Raw genomic sequence first — 24,043 nt, 5'->3', positions numbered from 1 at the left:
ACTGTAGCCACTGAAAGAGAGGCCTTTAGTTTTCTAGACGTTACCCTGGGGTTCCTGGTGACCTCCTGGACTATAACACGCCTTGCTCCTCGTGTGATCTTCGTTGTTTGACCACTTTAGGGGACGGTAACAGTGGTGTGGGATGTCTTTGGACATGTCAGTTTGCACACGATTTGCCTGAAAGCCGACTGGTGGAGTCCAAACTCTTTAGAAATGGTTTTTTCACCCTTTCCAGCCTGGTGAGTGTCAGCAACTCTGCTTCGAAGGCCCTCAGAAATTTCCTTTGTTCAAGCCATGACACACTTCCACAAACCCGTGTTGTGAAGCTCAGACTTAGTAACAGTGAACACCCAGATGTCTCTTCTTTAAATAAGGCAGGGCCTCCCAGACTCACACTTGATTGTCATCCCATTGATTGAAACACCTGACTCTAATTTCACATTCAAATGAATTGATAATCCTAGAGGTTCACGTTCTTTTGCCATGCACAAATATGTAACATTGGATCATTATCATTTTGTTTAACTTGTTTAAGCAGCACTGTATCTACCTTCCTTCTCTCCATCATATCAACTAGCTCTCTCTCTTTACCAGTCATAGTGCTGACATTCAAAGTTCTGACTCTCACCTCCACACTCCTACCCTTCCTCCTCTCCTGCTGCCTCCTGACATGCCTTCTTCCCCTCCTTCTTCACCCAACAGTAGTGTAGTTTCCACAAGCAAGCTGCTGGTCAGTAGTACCAGTGGCTAGGGTTGGGTACCGAACTCAGTACTTTTAAGAGTACCGACCAAATTACTTCGGTATTACCAAGTACCAATTCATGTTAGATCTATTGGTGCCCAATTTCAGTACCTTGCTGGGCTGAGAGTCAGTGCACCCCGAAATAAGTTTTAAAAACACAAATTTACTGACCAAAGGGTCTCGCACGGAGGCTGAAACACTGACAGGAGCACCAACCCATGAATACAAGAGACACGACAGATCCATTTTACCTGACAGGTATGTTTACGGTGTTTGTGTGCTCTGTAAGACATCACAGTAATAGGACTAGCATGCTGATCTTAAACATATGGATGAGACCATATCTGATTTATGATCCATATATTCGATTTGGCATAGGTTTTACGCTGGATGCCCTTTCTGATGCAACCATCCCCATTTATCCGGCCTAAAGCGACTTTCGCTCTGTGTTACTTGCACGAGTTTGACCATGGGATCATTGTGTTTATTTGCCACAAACAGCCAGAATACATTACTGTACATTAGCCGTAAGCTAGTGAGCAATGGCATGCACCAGCCATGTCTGATGATGTGTGTGTGTTTGTGTGTGTTTGCGTTCAGTTCAACCTCTGACTGAAACTCACCAGGAGCTTCGGTTCTCTCTGTTATTTCCCTTCAGTCTCTCTTCTTTTTCCTTTCTCCTCTGTTTGTCCATGAAGTACATTTAATTACATTTCCCCTCCAGTCAGCAGTCAACATGAACGAAGAGAGACTAATTACATTATAACCGACAGTGGAGGTCGACAGCTCCACAGCTCGCTGCTGCAGATAGGTTGAGAAGCGAGAGTGAGGATAAATCCACTTTTTAATCCTAAAAGTTTAAAAAATAAATTCTGAGCTCTCCACCAGCCAGTAAATGACTTGGATCAGAACAGATCCCGGTGTGACTCCAAATGCTCCCGCTGTCTGTTGGCAAGCAGCGGCTCTGTCTGTCCGGTCCTCTTCACAAAATACGCTGCAAAGTATGTGCAAATTTTTCGATCAAGTTGAATATTTTCAACTTATGTGAATATGTGATTGATGCGTAATCACGTTGCGTAATTTGGGTCATTCACGTCGCCTGATACTGACTTTATAAGTAATCACACTGTGCAAAAAATTCGCTTCACGTTTGGTGTGAACACACCACAAGAATGCCCTGGCTAGTGCATCCCCAGTGGCTGGGTTATAAAATCCATACCAGACACAAAATATTAATCAAAGCAGAGTATTTTGTCTTAAAGTTTTAAAATGAAATGTCTGTTTTTTTTAACATTTATCATTTTTGTATCAATCAGGATTTGCTAAATTACTGATGATTTTTTTTAAAACTCAGTGTAGTTACTGTATTACTTGTTTACCCAGCCCTGCAGATAAGCAGACTTTCAGGCAGGTAGAATGTGAGGCAGACTGGCAACGACACAACCTTATTTGCCCCTTCAGTTTCAGATGCCTGCATTAATCACCTCTATGGTCAATCACACACTCCACACAGAATACACCAATGATAGAGCTTTTGTAATTTCACCGATATACAACCAGCAATACCTGTGTATGTGATGCATAGGTGTCAGGGCCAGCATGCCCGAAGATTAGAATGATTAGAAGAATGACCTCTTCTTCTATGGCTCTGTTCTCAGCAACATTAAGAGAGGCTGCTGGTTTCATTGGTTGCAGACGGGGTTAACTCCCCTTAGAGATTGATGACCTCCTCTGCCCTTCAGCCTGACCCTCCTCCAAACCTCTTCTGCATATTTTAGCATGGTAAAACCCAGAGTATTGACTTGAGGATAATGCAACTGTCATTCGTGTAATCCATCAAAGTACTGTGGCACTTGGTTTATGTAATTAGCATGACTGTCTTTAATGACTTTGAGGTTGAGGTTAGCAGATTTTGTAAACGGTATCCAGTATCCTTATTATCCCACAGATTGCCTGTAAGTTGTCTTATCAGGTTTTGTATGTCTCATACAATGTCTGACAGCATGTTATTAGCTTCTGGATGTTTGCATTGTGAAAAACATGTAGTAATCAATTTATTGATACCATCTATTTATTCATGAAGACAGTTGCTTTGGAAAGCCATGGGTCTGTGTTCATTCATCTCAGCCGTTGCCATCTCAGCGGGGAAATAGAAATCATACCAAAGTCAGAGCAGTGACTCTCTAGGCACTGCTGCTGAAATGATGATAACACATTATGTTAGACAGTTAATGGTGTGTATTTCAGTTGTGTGTGTGTGTGTGCGTCTGTGCATCCGTGCATGTTTCTGCCCTGACTTTTGTCAGTGACTCAAAGCTGTTGCATTAGTGAGAGGTATGATACATGGAACAGACTAAGCAGATGAAACCAAGTGCAAGCTTTGATCCCTTATTGGTTTCACCTATGAAACAGACTTCAGTCATGAATTGAAGAAGACAGCTTAAAGATCCATTTTGTAGGCTTTTAGACATTTTAGATGATGCTTATGCAAAAGGGTGTGATACTGAATATAAGAATGTTTGTTATAATCCTAAATACAGTTATTTCTACTGCACTATAGGTGGATAGTAATGAAAATATCTAACTGTATGATTGTATTGTTCTTGTATTCAGTGACAGTTGAATTTTGCTTATTTTTTGAGAAAGTAAAATTTCTTTGGGGGTTTCCTTTGTCTAGGTCAAATATCATTAGTGTTATCTTTACTGTTATGCTTATAACCCGTGACAAGTTACTGAAATAAGAATGCACAGACGTCAGACACACAATAAGCATGACTTGCTCTTTCCAGTTATAGCAATATTTCCAACAGAAGTTTAACTACTGGATACAAGATGTCTCCGACTTCACTGAAAAGTGTATTCTTAGTGTATGTGCACTGGAGGCCTCAAGTTTCCTCATTACACTTATGTAAGTTAAATAGGTAAGGTAAATTAGTTGTGATATAACAAATCATGCTTGTATGTTTATACCTTAAATTGATTTGAACAATGAGCACAGAGAAACTTTTAATAACATACCCCCACAGATCGTTACTTCCTCTTGTGATGATTTAGTCAACAATTTTAATAATAAGCTGAATACTACAATTGATGCTATAGCACCAGCCAAACATAAGAAGATTAAATCTAAACACAAACCACCATAGAGAACTAGGGATATTATCAAGCTAAAGAAAAACTGTAGAAAAGCTTAGCGTCACTGGAGAAAAAACTAAGCTGCATTGTGACATTTTTAAAGAACACTTTACTGTCTATCAACTATTGACAGCCTCATAAATCCAGCTCCAAAAAGCCACTCATCACCTCAAATGTGCAAGAGTTTGCAGCATTTTACAGAGACAAGATAACAAAAATCAGGTTGGATCTAAACATGTTATACAGAATGTGGGTGAGCCCCTGTCTTTGGACATTTTTCCTCTGCCTAAGACTGCTATGAATGATTTTGCTGATATTGATTAAGAAATGCTCAGGAACAAAGTAATGCAACTAAAACCCCCCATCTGCTCACTTGACCCTATCCCCACCACCTTTTCTTAAATTAGTATTTAAACAGCTAAATTTTGGCTCATTGTATATAATTGAAACACTTTTTTTGCTTTTTCTTGATGTTTTTTGTCTTGTTTTGTTTGTTTGTTTATTTTTTGGTCTGAGTGGGGGGAATGATGAAACGTGTGGACTGCATTGCTTTTATAGCATCTACAGTTTGATAAATGGAAAATAATAATAAAATATACACTGTAAAAAATGTAATAAGGCTCAGAATGTCCTATCAACGTGGTTCTGATATCTGTTGAAGACTGATACTCATGCAGTACATATATTTGCTTTGTTTTGAAAACCTGTGGATAAAATAGCTATATTGCATAAACTTTTTTTTGTCATAGAATATGAACTCTACAGAACAATTCTCATGTCAGCTGGTGGAATTTCTGAGTAGCATCAGGCATGAAAATTAGGCTATGAAATGCCCAGCTAAGACTTTCAGTTACTCTGCCATAAGCCTGTAAATAATGGGAGAATACTACAATACAATGTACTCTAATTGAAGGTCATTAAGATGATAGTGATTATAATGAAATGCCTTTTAGGCAAATCTTCAACTGAGACATCCTCTAAAATACAGATAACCTTGTATACAATACCAGTATCGGCTGTGATAACCTCTCGGACACTCCTCTCACCTGACATTATCAAGTAGCCTGAATAATTGGTTTGCAACCATATTGACCAAAAACACAGAAAATCCAATTGTAAATGCTATAAAGACATGCAGCTCTGTGTGAAGTGAGCAGAGACAAAATGACACATTAACTAAGGATTACATGGAGCAAGGATCTCTCTGTATTTGGCTCCTTTTATTGTTCCATCAATCCTGGCCAGTCTCCCAGTCACTGCCACCACCATGCTTCATCATAAGGATGTTATTACTACAGTGATGAGTGCTGCCTTGTTTTCACCAGACACAGCACTTGGCATTCAGGCCAGAGAGCAGAATTTTTGTCTCATCACCTCAGAGACTCTTTTTCTTCATGCTCTCAGAATGCTTTCATAGCTGTTTGGCAAACTGCAGGTGGCCTGTAACATGACTGTTAGTCAGGAATGACTTCCATCAAGTCACTCTGTCTCACAGAACTGTTTGTTGAGAGCTTCAGAGATTGACGTCCTTCTGGCAGGTTCCCCCAAACCCTGCAGAGGAACTCTCATTCTATTAGAGTACTCATTAGCTTTTTGGTTTGTACTGATAATGGCCCCATCTTTAATTTCTGTTTGTGCCAGTTGCCATTTCTGGCATCATGCTCTTCATTCCGGTGGTGATTTTATCATATCTGGTCAGACACATGGATTTTAATGAAATGGTAGACGCTCTTGCCAAGAGGTGCAGGATAGATCTTCTGGATGCACTGATGCATTATCAGCGACTCACCTTGGGTTCTCAGGTGTTTCAGGACTTTCAACATCATAAACCTTCACCCAGGTGACCCAGTCAGGGCTGGTCATGCCCCAGCTTACACCCTAGCAGCAGCCGCCTCTTGATCCATAGCCACCTAGTGACTTTCTCTCCGGCTTCTGTCACAGATTTGGTCTGGAAATCTCAACTGCTTGCCCAGGTTTACTTTGAGCTGCCAGTCAGAGGCTGTGGGAAGGAGACCAGTCCTAGTTATTGGCTAAGGGTTGGGGTCTCTCTCCAGCTTTGACAAAGGCAATGTCTTCTTTGGAGGGTTGTTGGTGTTTGCTGGTGTTAATTGCAGTGGTAATTCTTTCAGCAGCTGCCTGAAGCACTTGATCATGGCACCAGCAGAAGCGGCCTTCTCCAGTTTCTCCATTGTTTTGGTTTAGTCATGCCGAGCCATGTCTGGAGTCAAGCACACAGTGTTTTTCCATTACACAGCACGGCAAGGTAAAATAATTTGTTTACCTGTTGGAGGTGTGCTGGTCATCTGCAGCTCATAATCAAACATCATCATCGCTGTGGCTGGTTCTGTTTGTACTATTCCTCCCTGCATTATTTCTAACTGATCCGCTGAACAAAGAGCTCCAAATATCTCCCTATGCTGTTGTGTCACCTGGTTTTTAGCACCGCTAATGAAGCTCTGCTAATGGAGCACCGCTAATGAAGCTCTGCTAATTCAGTGAGTAACATGTTTAATTTCCTGTAAATTCTTCACAATAAAAGTCTCCCATTATTTAGTCATTTAAAAGCTTTTAATATAGAGCAGCAAAAGCAGGAAATTTTGGGTTTGCATCAGCAGTAACTTAACTCTGATACAGCTGCCCCTCCACGACTGCCTGACAAGAGACAGATACTCAACCAAGGGGCTGCATAAAGGGCCAGTGTAAGATGGAGTGTTTTTTTTTTTTAATTGTGAACCATGCAGAGAGAGAAGCTGGTTCAGGCATACATCTCAACCAGGTTAGATTACTGTAACAGTGCTGGTTCACCCAAACAAACAATAGGAAGGCTCCAGCTCATTCAGAGCCATCATTCATATATGCAAAAACCAACACATTACTCAAGAATTTCAATCACTTCTTTGGCACCTAGTGCAATACAGAATCAACTTCAAAATTCTACTTGTAGCACTTATTTTGTGGTCCCCCAGTATATTTCTGACCTCCTCACTGACTGCAGTCCAGTCAGAGCTCTCAGGTCACCAGCTTTTGGTTTTCTCACTGGACCTAGAATAAGATCCAGATCTGATGAAGGCACTTTTAGCTTCTTCAGTCTTTGTCTCTGGAACAAACTGCCTGATGACCTGAGATCTGTTACAACTGTATCCACATTCATAACCCTGTTTTCTCAAGTCTTTTGAAGAGTAGCTAGATGGAAGTTGTTTATTATCAGGAGGTTTCTGAAACAAGTTTGTCTTATACGCTTTATGGCACAAAGTGGGTGCTTGGTCTGTCCTTTTACAAACACACACATAAGCATCATCCTGTTCAAATCTCAACACACACACACATATAACTCAAGAACACTGATACAGCACATTTCTCCTGCTAGTGTTCTTTTTACACTTAGTAATTACTGAAGCCTTGTATCTGTGAGCAGTTTGGCATTGAGCATGAAGCGAAGACACACAAACTAATTTCATGGGGTTGAAATCAAGCACATGTCAGCCTCAAAGAAACACACAATCAAGTCCAAAAGAGTAGAGGAGGAGAATGCAGAGAGGAGGGAAAAAGTGAAAAAAGAAGGAATGATACAGAGAACCTGTAGCAGACAGGCGTGGGCAGAACAAAGTCAAACACATCTTGCTACAAATGGCTGGCATTTGTGTACTTTTACACACACACATAAACACACACACTTATATAGTCGGCTGTAAGATTCAGGCTGTGCTTTCCTACCTAAATCTAAACCTACAGTAACATTTTACATTGACATTTAAGCTGATAGACCCAGTAAGGCATAAAACTCTAAATGTTACATTCTCAATCAAGTCAAATTACAACAAAGTCCAACAAATAAAAGTCTGTTTGTTATTACATTTCATTTATTAAGACAACAGCTAATTACACAATCAGTGACAGAAACTGTCTATAAAGCACATTGTGTGAAGGAAGAAGAGCTTTAATGGAGCAGTTTAGATTTGTGTGTAGGGATGCAGAAACAGAAATACTGTAATAACATTCCAAAGCATTTAATAAGGCTACAAATAAACTCTTGACCTAGAAAACAATTTGGTCATCTGTAACTTGGTAAATATTAATAATCTTTGTTTACAGAGAAGTTTGTAAAATAAATACAGTGGGAGTCAGTAAACTTACATAGAGGAGTGGGAAGAGATGAAAAGACAAAAACAGGAAGATTGCTTAAAAAAAAGAAGCAGCAAAAGCTTATTAGCACTAAACACAATGTACAGCTGAAGCTGATGGGAATGTCATCTGTTTTGCAGGTGTTTGGTCACAAACCATTGCACAAATAAAAATTTGGACCTGATGATGGCGAGAACAAAAGTGAAGGGATCATTCAGATTATTAAAATTCATCCTTAGGGGGACATGAATATCTGCAATCCATAGTCGTCAAGACATTTCACTCAAGGCCACAAATATTAACCTGATGCCAGAGGAAAAGTCAAGGGATCACCAAAGGCAGTAGGATTCATTACCTGGGGACCATGGATATATGAAGAAAATTTGATGGCCATCCATCCAGTAGTTGAGATATTTCAGCCTGGGTTAAAGTGGTGCACTGAGTGACAGACAGACATTGCGATCCATAGAGCTGCAATACTAGCATGGCTAAAAACTCCAATTACAATTTTTCAGAGCCCAAGGTGACACCTTTATAAACTGATAATGTAGTAAGATGTTGAGGACATATTGTAATAACTTACAATTTGTCATGATTGCCATCATGTTATGATTTATGTTGCGGTTTTTTAATGAAATTTTTTTTTAAAACATTTCATCTGCGTACTACAGCATGGACACACAAACACCCACAAACATTGGTTTGTAAACCTAAATATCAATGTGCACTGATTAACCAGGCAAGTAGACACATCTAAAAGATGTAGCACAATGCAGTACAACACAGCAGTGAATACAAGCTTACATTATTTTTCTGTTTGCACAGGTCCATAGAGGCTGTATTTTGTGCTTGTGTTGTATTGGACTAAATACTATAATATACCTAAAAGTTTTTCCAATATTTTAACCTCATTTATATATGGAGGAGCAAAAACATTAAAAATCACCTCACAATGTAATGCAGTGTAAAACAACAGCACAAACTACACCCTCAAAAAAGACTATAGAGTTAAATCAACACCACTCTGACACAGTGTCATAATAAAAAAAAAACCCACAAAAGTAGAATTTATTACATGACTGTGATATTGCATTGATTACAATGTGTAGTTGTTGTTATTTCACTCAGTATAAGTGACAGATGAAAATAGGATACAAATAATAATCCTTTTTAAATACTTTGAAGAGCTGTGTTCCTGGAGTTATTTTGGGCATGATTTGGGAGTAAGCCCCTGTCATGTCAGTGTTTAGCAAAACACTGGATGAGGATTCCTCTCTGCAGCCTGTTGCTCTGTATTTCTGGGATTTTAGCTGAAGAAAGGAGGCCATGTGTAATGCTGTTGCTATGTTTAGATCCAGGCCAGACAGCTTGGGACAGAGATGGCAGAAGAGCACGGGGGCTGGCCAGCTGGCTGGCTACTTAGCTCACAGGGTGGATGGTTTGATGGCTCACTAGATAACTTCAATATTGCCTTGCTGGCTAGTTGGCCGGTGATGTGACTTGATGGCCTATTGGATGCTTTCTTAATTGGTTGACCGAGTGGTTGGCTAGCTGATTGGCTAGCGTGCTGACTAGCTGATTGGTTGGTTCATTGGCTGGTTAGGTGACTGGTTGGCTCTTTGGCTTGCTGATGGCTGTCTGAGCCCTTTGTCACATCTCTGGCAAGCAGCCTGACCGGCAGTGTGTCACGCTCAGAATGAGGTCAGAACTGTTCAGCCACTCAAGCGAGCACGAGACTGTGACATCACAGCTCCAGCACTCTGAGGGGATTATCTCTCTCTCTCTGTCTCTCTCTCTCTCTGTCTCTTTGTCTCTCAGAAAGGGGTCAGGTGCCAGGTAATCAGAAACAGTGCTCAGTGGTGCGATTGATTGATTGATTGATTGATTGATAATTCAGTCCATCCAGGAACATGACATTTTGCCATCGAGCAAATTCAACCAATCTGTGCATTATTTTGTGAAGCTCACAGTTCAGCTATGTGGTCATTAAAGTGAGTTGAATTAAATTCAATTTGCTGGTTAAAAAGGCAAAAATAACTACAACTGAAAGATATCTGAAAGATATAAACACTACTGTTTTTAGTGGCAGCCCAATCAATGTTGCATAATATATGAAACATTCATTAAATGTATCTGACACATTCTGTATCTGTATTCTTGTATGTGACTTACTCTAAATACTGTTAGAGAACTACGAAGCTGATCAGATTAAAAATGCTGATATGTATCCAAATTTAACTGGGAGATTCTTAAATTAACGTGAGGTGATCAGCTGATCATTTCTCTTCACAAGAGCCTCCACTCTGTCGGTCCCTGTTGAACCGCTGTACACACACAGTCCACTTGTGGTCGTACAGTGGGGTTACAGAGTGATGTGTCTTTTCACTGACAGACAATCTTTGTCTGAATACAGATAGCAGCTGCAGAGAGCACATTAACCAGAGAACAGACACACTTTTCATTTTAGCTGTTATAGAATTAACGCTTATTAGCAGCAGCTGATCTAATCCACCACCAGTGTTTGTTACTTTAACCAGAAAAAGCAACGTTCAGATAGAAATGAGAATCCTGCTACCTACAGTATAAACAGTTTTCATGACCCTTTGCAAATAAAAAGAATGACGAAAGAAAAAAGGTTTGATAAGAGATTTGCATTGAAGCTTAATGAAACTGGCTATTTTGCTGACCAAAACAGATCCAGCTACCGGAACCCATCCCAAGTTGTTCCCCCCTCACTAGTGAGAATCATCTCCATGGAACTTAATAGTGATTTTGATTAATTTAAAATCATAATTAACTGAGTGAGAAAGGGAGGACAGGTCAGCAGCAGGGACAGTGAGTGACTGGGATTACCTGGTTTGGCCCTGTTTTCTGACGCGACATCTCACTGGATTAAATGAGCCTGTATTCGTCTGTGTTTGTAAGTAATGCTGTCTCGGCCCTGCGTCTGCACCACCTTAATACGAATGTAAACACAGAGATTTTTTTAGAATGACCCAGTGGACCCGAGGTCAGCCAAGAAGCGTACGTGTTGCTCAGTAAAGCTTATAATGCAGACAGACAGGTAGTTAGAAGGACAGCTTAATCAGTGTGGTTGTTCCCTCCCGCGTGGAGAGCCAATGTGCTTTTTTTGTATAGGTACTATAATCCAAGGCACACTGACTGCAAACAGTGTAGTTGTTTTGTTTGTATTGTCTTTTAGGATAAGTTAATATCAAGGAGCTTTAAAATGCTGTCAGATAAATACATTTCAGTCAATAATATGCTTGGATTTTAAGGATTTGGCTGCCATTATCATTATGTGTTAGTCCATCTGTAATACTATTAGACTTCCACACCCTTTCTCTGGCCTCCAGCCTCAAGCCCACTGGTTTACTGAAGACATGCATCAGTAATTTCCTAAAACAGCTAATCACTAGTTTTTGGCAAATGTTACTCAAACAGGAGGAAATACATTTGTTGGGGGCTATTTTCATTGGTGGATTTATGCACATTTGGTGCTCTAGTGAGTATTTCTGGCAGCAGAATGGTGTGAGTGGGATTAAGTCAAAATAAACTACAGTGTGTGTGTTCCTGGTAATGAAGGAACATGTCACCCAGTGCGACAATGTGGCTCACTGATGTGTTTTTAATAGTTTTTGGACAACAATGGAGCTTTAACTGCAGTTTCTCTAGATTCAGAAAAACATTTTTCAATTATTTAAACAGAAGTAAAATATTAAAGTGCTTTGACCTGCAAGTTAAGTAATTATGCAGGTTGAAGCATCATCCTACCCAATTGACCTGAAACTGTCTTGTAATAGGTCATGCTCTTGACAGTAGATGCATTTATTCATGTTTAAAAAAAACATTTACCTAACAGCTGATGTAATTATGTGGGCACTTCTTACGCCTGTGCACACTGTTTATCAATGGATTGTGCAGACCGAGGTGGCAGAATTTCAGTAGAGGTTTGAAGCCCTCCTCCAACAATGTATTATTGCTCATATTAATATTTACAGCGTCACATGTGGATTATATTCAACCATCCTCTGTGTTGTTTATAAGGCCATGACTCCTCCAGGATAGATTTAAAACAGACACGCAGCAAGAACATGATTCAGCAGAGGCAAAATATATTAATTTTGGTCTCCGTATGGCTTTCAGCACTTTAATGTGTCTTTTTATTCAGGACATAAAAAAGACAAGCTCACTCATATATCTGAAATGGTGTCAACCTGCCACTGTTACCGACATTCCAAAGAAGAAACCGCACTGTGGAAGCTAACAGAAGAGGTATTTTGAGAAGACAAGAAGAGAAATTAAAGGGTCCTTGTTGGTAGCATTCTTTGAACTGGTGTGATGGCGGTGCAACCAGCATTTGCGGCTGCCTCTGCTAATTCTGACTGTGCAGTGTCTTTATCCATGTCTATGTCTACGTCTGTGTCATCGTGTGGAGTGCGAGGGAAATATGTCTATGATCATCAGTTTCTTCTGGACATTCATAACAAAGACTTTTATGAAAAATACTAGCTGGGAGAGCTAAATCAGCTGAGTGTGCCTGGTTTACTACACCCAGTGGATCCAAAGGAGACCACAGCTTTGCCTGGAGCTGTACCAGAGAGGACTCATCCAGTGTACCAATTGTCACAATAAACTGAAATATGCACTTTTTCTATAAATGCTCTTTAATGCACTCTGCTGCTAACTGTTCATTCTTTTTTGTTTTTTTTCTCTTGGAATTTATGTTTTTATCTTTTTTTTTTAAGGGAAATTTTAGATGTATGTCTTTATTCTTTCTGTTGTTGCACTGCTGTGGGCTGGGAGGAACAGCATTTCAGATTTTTTTTTTTTTTGATTTATGCAAGTACACAAGAAAATGACAATAAGCTAAATCTTGAATCTTGTTACCGTTGAATAGAAGGTTGACCCCATTTACTCTTTCTGTCAGCAGAACATCTCAGAAACAATGGACCAAATTTAGAAAATATTGAAAACACAGATAAGCCTTTGGGCAAAGAAAAGTTGACTCAATTTTGGTTTTGATGTCTTTCTTTTTTTTTACCCATAACTGTGACAATAAATGAGGTATAAACTTGATTCCAAATCCCAAGTGTGTTTGCTAGAAATTTTAAAATTGTCTTCCAGCTCATTTCAGTCCAGGACTATTTGCCAAAGCTAGCAGTAGCTTTCACAGCTGTAGAGTCTTTACTAAAAATGGGAATAGGAGCATTTTCTTATTGGTCATGGTTCCCAGACATTGTATCCTAATTACTTTGATAATCCTCTGATTTTTCATCTAGCACCATCATCCACTCCAGAATGTCACTGTCCCATACTTTGGTTTATGAAACTAAGATAGTGAACATTACCTTACTGCTGCATCTAAGAATTATTTTCATTATTGATTAATCTGCTGATTATGCTGGATAATATAGTCTTAATCATTATGTCCATAAAATGTCAGAAAATTTTGGAAAAAGTCCTGTCACAAATTCCCAAATTGCGTGTTTTGTCTGACCAACACTCCAAGACCCAAAGACATTCAGTTTAATACCTTGTATGATAAATGGTAAGAAATATACTGTATCAAATTATCACATTGGAGAGATGGAATCAGCAAAAAATTGGCATTTTAGCTGGACAAATGATTAATCAAAACAAACTTAGCTCAAAAAGAGTTCCTGTGCCTAAGTACAACCTCGAAGAGCTGCTAGCATGACTGTAAACTGTTGGTCTATATTTCACTCTTAGTTCTCAAGTTATATCTTAAGTTAGTTATGTGTATTATACATGAATATAATGCGAGAGAATGTCAAGCTGGCATGAAGCTGGCTTTGGACAATGGAGACAGCATCATCTGTCATCACACTATGTCATTAGTAACAGGATTTTCACTTGTTTTTTTGCAGATTTGCTAAAATTGAGATCACTGCATCCAAGCCCATCATTCCATTTAGAGAAACAGTGGTACGTCCTCCAAAAGTGGACATGGTAAATGAAGAGATGGGCAAGCAGCAGAAACTAGCCATCATTCACCAGGTGAGTCAACCCCACAGTCATCTTACTGTAGTCCACGTCAACCTCTACCCAGTTCATGAAAGCTTCTGTTTTCTGTTCAGTATTTTTTGTCTGATAAGTCTTTTCTGGGAAATGGAACACAGCAGATGATGTCTTTTACAGATGGTGTGATGAAGTGAAATGTTTTACATTAACAGAGTGGAGTCATTAAGAGAATTGGGCAATTAGAAAAAGCAGATTTGTTGGATTTACTGTTACAATCATAAACACTAACATTAACAGTAAATCATCATTTCTCAGTACAAAGTATTGGTTTTCAGATATGTCGGTGTATGTATATGTATTTCTAGGTGAAAGAAGAGGCCTCTCAGGGTCGTTCGTCTGACACTTTGCATGTGGACCCCAGTGGTCTGGTCACCCTCACCACTCCCAACAGACTTGCCACTGTCAGCGTCCAGGCGATCCCCCTGCCACAGGGTAAGATGTGGACCTATACAAAGCTGGCTAAAGGCCTCAGTATGCTTTAAAACAAACTAGGTTGAACGTTGTGTCATCCGACTATGTCTGAAAGCAAAAGTGTTTATAGTTGTCTATAAATGCCTCAGTTCAAGCTGGGGCAGAACCAACCGTCATAGGGAGGGGCAAGACACGATGAATCCACACACTTGGGCAATTACTGTGTGAAGTGGGTATCATTGTCAGTTTGTCTATTTCAGAAAATTACAACAATTGTCAAACATAGCCCCTATAGGCCCTCCAGAAGAGTTCCAGAGACTTGTAGAAAAAGATGTTCCCTCATTTGGTGTTTTGATGATGGTGGTGGAGAGCATTGTCTAACACATCAGTGCAAAATCTCCCATAGGTGTTCAATTGGATTAAGATCTGGTGACTGTGAAGGCCATAGCATATGATTCACATCATTTTCATACACATCAAAGCATTCAGTGACCCCTCATGCACTGTGAATTGGGGCATTGTCATCCTGGAAGAGACCACTCCCATCAGGATAGAAATGTTTCATCATAGGATAAAGGTGATCACTCACAACAACTTTGTATTGATTAGCAGTGACTCTTCCCTCCAAGAGGACAAGTGGACCCAAACCATGCCAGCAAAATGCCCCCCAAAGCATAACAAAGCCACCAAATCCCCTCACTGTAAGGGTCAAACATTCAGACCTGTACCAGTTTTTCATTTAATTTGTCACTCCTCTGTATTTATAGACTGTCCTATGAATGCACCTGAGCCCTGCTGGGTTTTATTCCAGCAAATCATGGAGTAACATATATACCAAAGATCTTGGTGAATGCTGTTAATGATGTGTTTTGGTAGAAAACCAGCCCACTGTGTCAGGGAGACCAGGTAAAGGGCCACTGAAGTAAAACTAATTTTACATTTTAATTTAACATATTTTCTTAAACAATGGAAACCATAATGAAGACTTGAGCTACAGAGGTGTGAAGTGTCTCATACCTTAATTCAACCATTCCTAATAGCTTTGTGGATGATATTGTTTGTCCTGTCAGAGGTGACCAGTCTGTTGGAGAGTAGCTCAGAGTTGATTCGGACTCTAGAGCAGGTCAACATATCCCTGAGGGAAGGGAGGAGTCTGGAGGTCAGCCTCAGGACCCTGGAAGCCATCACTGGACTCAAGGCCCAGCTGGAGAGCCTGCTGCAGGGGAGGAAGTGGAGGAATGCTGTGGAGCGTATCTGGGCCTTTGGGCCTCGCAGGTCTGACACTGACTGTAGTGACATGGACGTTGGTTCACATGGAATGTAACATTCTATTAATGATTAGAAAAACAGAGAACAGAGCAGAGTAGGCTGACCTTTTCCTAAAGGAATGTTTGCCTTTATTTACTTCAGCTGCAGAAAGAACCAGGCATTTTTTCCAAATTTAACCTGTTTTTATAAGCATATTAAATTAAATTTTAATTAGAAACCTGTTTTCAGTGGAAAAGCTCTAAAAACTGGGTTGGTCTGAATAGGGTATAAGAGACTAACTAGTGAACATAGTGGAGAATTCAGCAAGTAAAGAAACTAATTGTATAATTAATATAACTATTATATACATTTTTTTTCTCAGGAAATGGTAAAGACCTAAAACAGAACTGAAAGGAGAGTGAATATTAGACTTTCATTCATCAGGTGGACACAAACACAAACAAATGAATTCTAATGTTGCTCTGTCTCTGCTGGATGTTTGAATAGAAAGCTGTTTGTGAAAATATGCCAGTGTTGTAATTACAGCTTGTTGACCAAGTCGCCAAAAAATATAAATTAATGCAGCTTTTAGGTAAAAGTAGAAATGTACTATTTCCTGCGAAGGTAAAGAAAATAATTGTGAAAATGTAGCACTTTTTAGTGTTCATTTAAAATGATATTTTGTCTTAAGGCAGGCTGTGCTGTGTTCCTGGTGTATGTATTCAAATGAATTATTTTTCGTACCTTGTAAAGTGTTACTTACCACGTTACTATTAATGTTTTCAGGTATGGCCCCAACATTCTGCTGAACAGTGTGGAGGGCTACCAGCGGCCCTCTGTGTGGCAGTGTCTGGGCAAGGGAGATAAAGCTGCTGAGGCTGGATCTCAGGCCCCTGTTCTACGAGACTTTGACAACAGCATCGTCAGTGGCTTCCAGCTAGCAACCCTGTCAGGGCCTATGTGTGAGGAGCCCCTGATGGGAGTCTGCTTTTCCGTAGTGAGGTGGGACATTCAGTCTTCAGCCCCACTGCAGCATCAGGACTCCTTGGAGGAGGACCTGGTATCCCATGAGGCTTTAGCAGACAACAAAGCAGCAGGAGACAGTGAGACATCTGCACAAGCGGAGGGCACGGCAGAAGGGCCGAGCCAGGCCAGACGCAGGCCAGAGGTTACCTCTATAGACTGCTACGGCCCTGTCTCGGGCCAGTTGATTGCTGCCATGAAGGAGGCATGCCGTCACGCCTTCCAGGCTCAGCCCCAGAGACTCATGGCTGCCATGTATACCTGCGACATCATGGCCACCGCTGAGGTGCTGGGTAAGAGACTAGAGAGCATTACTGACAAACTTCTGCAGCTCTTCAAGGAGATGTTGCCATTATCCTTGGCACAGATAGTTCATAATGAGTGTTAATCTACTGGGCTTTTGTGGCTTAGTGAGGAGATTGCCAATGTGAAGCTAGTGAAGCTGTGAAGCAGCGCTTTGGCAGCAGTTATTCCTTGTAGAAGCTTGTGTTACTTTCAAAAGGATAAATAAGACGATAATGCATCATTGAAAGGCCGTAAAGTAGGTGTTCAATCAGGTGTATCTCCTCCAAAGCAGTGTCACAGATCCTTAGTCCATACTAGTACAAGGGTCGACTCTAATCAAAGGATGCCACTCAATTATTTATTTGACGAATAAAACAAACAAAAAAATCAGTATAATCATGTTATGCAGGACTGCCTCACCCTACCAAACCCTCATCTCCCCACCACACACACACCACCCTCATTTTCAGGAGCAAGACATCCTGAGAATGTCAGTTAGTAATCACAGCATCCGAACAACAGGTGAGCCCGCAGAGCTCTGTCCCCACCACTCAGTATTGACTAATTCTCCACAACACCCCCTAAATTGTTGGCCTCTGAAAGTCATTAAGATGAAAATGAGGCTTGAAATGGCATTTAATGTGTTGGTAAACAATTTCTCCAGGCTTGTTAGTAGCCACTGCAGTTTGTTACACAAAGAATTGCTTTGTCAGCTGAATCTGAGTGGACCGATTAAGTGAGCCATTAACTGAAAAATATCCAAAAATCTCTTTGACTTTTGGCACTGTCTGGCCGTTTGAGAAGCATTCTACCCTGCGTCCAATTAGATCAGCTACCTTACTGAGCTGTATAGAATTATGCCATTAATGTGGGTTTATTAGAAACCCTAATTTTCAAATGGTCCATTCAGCTATGATCCTTTAGATTTAACTCACTCATGCCTGTGACATATTACAGGAGGTTCTTGGGATCAAATTTTAATTTGGGGGAAATCTTCAGGTGTCACTGCCATTTCTACCCTATGAACATAATAATTCATTAATAGATAGTGTGGTAGTTTATTGTCTGGTCACATAGAATGTTCACAGTGTTGCTGCTTTACACACTTGTGCTGGATAATTGTTCACACATGCAAAAGCTTGTCTCTGTTATCACCATCACACTGTGTGTATGTGGTCTCTTTAGTAATGTGTGAAAGTGTGAACTTTTTCTCAAGCCTCATCATCAAGCTGATTATGTGTTATGTGTTGTGCGGAGTGTGTATGTTGAATTAGTGTCCATGTGTTAGATCTATGTCTGTCCCCACTCTCAAATCTGGAGTAAAGTATTACTAAAGGACAGATTATACTTTCCACATGTGCATAGCCGTTGTTCTCAAGACTGTATGCAGACACCCGATGTAGTATGTATAGAGCAGCATCCACTGTCCTCACTGCTATCTATGTCCAAGCACTTTTTGGATCATATCAGAGTTTAGAACAAGTCTGTCTTATTCAATTCTCAAGTACCATATGTACATAGAAAGAGTTACTGGTTATCGTAATTATTCACTCTTCATACTGGCCATGAAGAGTTATCTTTCTAGTGCAACTCCAATGGAAGAGATGGGAGACAAAATTCATAATCCGTTATGTGTAAAAATGCATTCTAAAGGTGAGCTGAAGCTTATATGAGGTTTCAGCAGTCAGAATGGGTTTCTACCAGTTACAGCCTTTATAGTACAAAATTCCCTGTTGTTGTTCTTGCTAAGTTGCTAACATGGAGACAAAGATGGTGTTTTGCTCTAAAAAATTAGCTTAATCGCAACGGTATCAGACTACTTTGTAGTTTTAACTACTTGTCATGCATTTTTAATTTTTATGCTTACAAAGCATTCTGAGGATGCAGCTGCCGCCATCTTTCTTGCGTGCAGTCACCATGGTGACAGATGTTGTTTTTGTCCATCACAAGGTTAGAGTAAAAGTCAGTGTTTACTTGTTGACACACACAGTGTCCATGTGACTGTGCCATAGACTGTATAAAAATATGGACGTAGTTACCGTGATGTCACCCGTTGGTTTCTGAAGAGCGGTTTTGAAGCTCAAAGTGAGCCGCTCCGGCCGTCGCCATCTTGGCAGTGCGTGACACTGCCTAACTCCCAGCCAATCAAAAATGGGCAAAGAGGCGGGCCGAATGGCTGAAACAAGCCACCTAGCAGCTGGCGGACCTGTCACTCAAAGCAGCCATGTCCTTCATTATGCATAACTTTACGGCTTAATAAAATTTAAATGAGTGAGTTATAAAAAAATTCACCCTCCGTACAGTTATCATGAAAGGGGAAATTAGCTACAGAGACCAAAACCACACCAGGCTGTTGTAAAGTTGGACATTTTAACATGGGACAAGATTTTGTGTTATTTGAGATTTATCTGCAGTAATCCAACAGACTGACTCTCCTCAGTAAACTGTGTGTGTTTGAACAGAACGTCCCTGCTCACCTAGCATTAGCATTAGCACAGCTGCCTGTGCTCTCCACTGCCGAGCAGCTGATCATCCAGTCACCTGTTCACATTACAACATTACATCCACATCCACAGCATTTGATAATGTTACGTTAGCTTACCTTTTTATAAACATCAGCATGCTGCCTGCATGTTTTCCTAATTTGTTTCTAGTTGTTTTGTTGCTGTTTCTTGTCTAATTCTCAGAGGATTGTCGACAAGTCCATAAGTCTGTTTCTTACAAGAAGCACTAACATCAGATAACTTACTGACAGAGATGTTACTGAATGCAAAATGCTTCTTATTAACAGTAGTGCAACTTCTGGAAAATAGATATTATTGGCTGCTGGAGGAAATCAGCAGCTGCAGTGTGTGATTCCACAGATGCAGTAATTAGTTAATTTGTCCATTCTTTCACATCGTTTAGTTTTTATTCATTGACAAAAAATGAAACCATTTGAATAAACTTCTTGTTTTCAATTATTAGTCTTGTTTTTGTTGTGAAAGAAGGTCATCAATGAACATTTTTCACCGTACTTTTTATTTAGGACATTAACACTGACTTATAGTGAGCAGAATTCTACTCAGTCTCTAAGCTAGCTTTTCTTACTATTTTCTGTAACTCAAAGGGTTTTCAATGCTGTCTTCCTGAAGAGCTTAAACCTGTTTCTGAAATTTTGAGTCCATATTCTAAGCTACATGAGTATCTAGTGCTGCACTGGATAGTAAAAGCCGAGCACCTCATCATTTTAATAAAGAAGAAGAAACTTTAATACTTTTGTTAGCATTCATTAATTACAGCTCCCACAAGGCTTCGAAAGCACATCCAGGACTGAGACTCATTGGATAAGTTTTTGAATGATAACAAATAATCATTATTTTATCTTGGTTAAAATGATTGGGTTAGGGTTGTCATTAAAGGGAGTTTCCCTGATGGCTCATGATGGTTGGTTAATACATTAATTCATCATTTAAAGCTGATTCTGTTAGAGATCACATAATGGAATTAAAAAAGGCAGCTAGGCTATAGTCAACAGTATTTCATTAAAATAACTTGATTCAAACATTTGTAGATTTATTATTATTGATTTGCTGTATTTTTAGAATTAAATCTTACAGGAGCATTTAAACGGTGTCAAATGTTTATATCTACATGGCTTGTTTTATTCTGAGTGCATTTAAATTCAGAAAGGCTGGGGTCATCCTATAATTAGGGTTGTCTTATATTCAGATCAATATAGTGTAAGTTAGTCTCTGTGCAACAGGAACCTTTGGCTTAGCAACAGTGGCACCTCCATGCGAAAGTAGAGTTCTTAGTCTCCAGTTTGATAAAATGTCATCACCTGTAAAAATGATCTCTTGAAAACAGTCTTGCAGGGAATCCGATTACATGTTCTTCTGTGTGTATTGAGAGAGTTTTGATCCTGTGTCTCCACCCCCACCCCTAGGCAAAGTATATGGTGTCCTGGGGAAGCGAGAGGGTCACGTCCTCCATGAAGAGATGAAGGAAGGGACAGACATGTTCATTATCAAGGCTGTTCTGCCTGTTGCTGAGAGCTTTGGATTTGCTGACGAGATCCGCAAGAGGACCAGTGGATTGGCCAGTCCACAGTTGGTCTTCAGCCACTGGGAGGTGAGTATTATTACAGAATTATTATTTATGACAATAACACATTCTGGATCCTATCCAATAGAAATAGAAACAGGCTAGACTACGAGACTTAAGGACCCTATTTGCACTTGCATCTAAACTAGTGGTTCCCAATCATTTTGACTCATGACCCTTTACAACAAAACTATATGTCCTTGGGACCCCTTGCTCAGATTGTATGTCAACAGGTTGTGATCAGTTCAATCAAAGACTGATTCTTCCTTTCCAGCTTGTTTTTTTTTCAGTGTATTAATAGGTAATATTGTCCAGTAATGCACAAAAAAAATTAGAAAAAAGAAACAATTTTTTATAGCACAAATATGTTTCTTTCTTCTGCATTCCCTGTTAATCATCTCAGAACCCTACAGATCTACTTTATAAACCCTTCTGGGGGGTGGTTCACCAGGTAGGGAACCAGATAATGCCATATGATCATTGGGCATACCCTTGTCAATCACGTAACATCGTCTTGCAGGTGGTGTTGAATGGGTTCTAGTTATTTTTCTTATGCAAAGGAAGCCTGATCTGTAGCTTTCTGACGGGCATCATGAGATAGCAGGATTCTTTTTTAAAGAATGTGGGCACACTGCACACAGCATTTACACCTGGCTGAGATCAGATCACAGTGCGAAGCAACAATTGCATACTGCTTTCAACATTCAAAGATTTAGTTGTCATATCTTCATATTTCCCAAAATGTGCAGTGAAATGTGGGGGTTTCATACTGTACAGGATGTGCTAAAAGGTTTTATTCCTCCACATCTCCGACAGCAAGTCCTGGAGGGATCTATCAACCCATGGTCTCTGGTTTCCAAAATGACCGTACAGTCACCGTAGCATTGCTATGAAGCATGTCCACAGACTTAATGGTGTTGTCAGAGCTGGACTGGAACAAATCCCAGTTGACTTCACCGAGCACGTCCTGCAGTTAGCCTCTGACAGGGCATTTCAATGATTGACCTACTGTGTTTAATTAGTCTCAAACCCACACTCACACTAAAAAATAGGTGCGTGCACGTGATACAAGTGCACAGAACAGTATCTGTGAGTGGTAAACCATCCTCATGAGGGAGCATTTCTGCTCCTTGTGCACAAATGTGGTCCCGCAAGCATGGGGCTGTAATGAGTGCGAGCTCAACCCTCCCTATGCGCTCGCATTTGCTCGCTCGTCAAGCTGACTTTTGAGCCTTAGGATGCGGGGATGGAATAGACAGTGGCTGATGTCTCCGCTACTTTGATTGGTCACTTTGAATACTGACTATGACCTTTGATTGGCAGTTTGGTGTGATCACTGACACATTCTAAGACAGGCAGTTGCCTGAAAGAACAACCATTTTAAGCTGGATAGAGGAAGTCAATCATCGTTTTGATAGGCTCTGATTCCAATAGTGCACTAACAAGTATTAAATACATGCGGTCAGATACAAGGCAAGACATAGCCTGAGCAGCTGTGGCTCAGGAGGTGGAGCAGGTCGTCCACTAATCAGAAGATTGGCAGTTCAATTCCTGACTCCTCCAGTCAGTCCATCAGTGTATGAATGTGTTTGAATGGTTAGTTCCCTTTGATGGGCAGGTTGGGACCTTGTATGATACTCCTGTACCCATTCAGCGTATGAATGTGTGTAAATAGGTGTATGTGACTTGTAGTGTAAAAGTGCTTTGAGTGGTCGGAAGACTAGAAAGGCGCTGTACAAGTACACTCCATTTACCATTTACCATTTACATAGTACTTCACATAGCTCAAACAAGAATTCAGAATTAAGAGAGCAGGAATAGAAATTAAATTCATGTGGATTCCTGCACATATTGGTGTGTGCTGTCATAAATATGCAAAAGCAGCAACAAGAAAAAGAAATGTAAGTATGGTTATAAAATATAGCAAGGCTGAGGTTAAAAGTATAATCAAATCAGAAATAGCAGGTAGAGTTAGATAGAGGAAATAAGTACTGATACTACTACAGCATCCAAAGAAAAGCAGCAGAAATGAAAGGAAGCAATAGGAATAGAGAGGAGGAGGACATTATATCAAGGATGAGGTTTGGTCACACCAGTCTGGACAGTACATTAAACATAATGAATAAGGACGCTACAGGTAGATGTGAACATTGTGTTTTTATACTGTCCTAGATATCAACAAGAGAGACACTTAAAATTACACACAGGGCTATTTTCAGATTTTTAGAAAAGACAGGAATTAATAGGAGGATTTAATACAGATGATACTCATTTCATTTGTCTGCTTTACCGCCACAACAGCAAAGTGGTGCTGTCCATATTTCCACTGGTTGACTCCATGGGAAGTGGAGCTGTGGGAACCGGTTGTATGTATGTTGTATGACTCCTAAAGAGAGACTTTTTATTTCAGCTGATATTTAACTTAAACAGCTATTCTGTGAACTAAGTTAAATGAACTAAAATAAGATGTGTAACGTAAAGTTACTGTTAGACATCAGTGAAGCGGTGTTTAGTGTTTATCTTGGGGCACTCCCGTGACATTGTGCGCCCCGGTTGAGCTTGTTTCTCTGCGGGATGCACAGAAGGCAGAGTACCAGCTCAGTGTTCAGTGGAGAATATCAGTTCTTTTGCAGGAGACTTCTGTCTTAACTTCCCCTCTAAACTTTTTATGCCATAATGTGCAAAATGTGGATGTGTAAACTTGGGCACAGCCGTAATTTAGACTCTATTAAAGTCTGTGTAGAAGAAAATGACAAAATGACAAAACAAATTATACGTGTTAGAAAATAATTGCTGAAAACGTGGAAAAACTGTGAACCATGTCAACTATGTAGTACTGAATTGTGAAGTTACAGCGTCAAACTGTTTTTCACCATCTCTGTGTTGAGGATTTTTTTGGTTGGCCTGAAATGGTGGCTCTATGATGTAGAGGGATGATTTTTTTTA

At 40.1% G+C, this 24,043-nt stretch overlaps 1 protein-coding gene across 3 annotated transcripts in view; it reads left to right on the top strand.

Moving 5' to 3' along the window:
• efl1 (elongation factor like GTPase 1) overlaps positions 1-24,043 on the top strand; it is a 124,054-nt gene that overhangs the window by 82,605 nt on the left and 17,406 nt on the right. For all 3 annotated transcript variants that reach the window (XM_044349710.1, XM_044349630.1, XM_044349794.1), the window contains exons 18-22: positions 13,891-14,020; positions 14,350-14,476; positions 15,526-15,730; positions 16,490-17,019; positions 20,940-21,124. In XM_044349710.1, coding sequence (XP_044205645.1) covers positions 13,891-14,020; positions 14,350-14,476; positions 15,526-15,730; positions 16,490-17,019; positions 20,940-21,124 — 1,177 coding nt within the window. The remainder of the gene's footprint in view (positions 1-13,890; positions 14,021-14,349; positions 14,477-15,525; positions 15,731-16,489; positions 17,020-20,939; positions 21,125-24,043) is intronic.

This window comes from Thunnus albacares, chromosome 1 (assembly GCF_914725855.1).
Source record: "Thunnus albacares chromosome 1, fThuAlb1.1, whole genome shotgun sequence".
Classification (NCBI taxonomy): domain Eukaryota; kingdom Metazoa; phylum Chordata; class Actinopteri; order Scombriformes; family Scombridae; genus Thunnus; species Thunnus albacares.
Note: the sequence above shows the minus strand (reverse complement) of the source record. Positions and strands in the feature narration are given on the sequence as shown.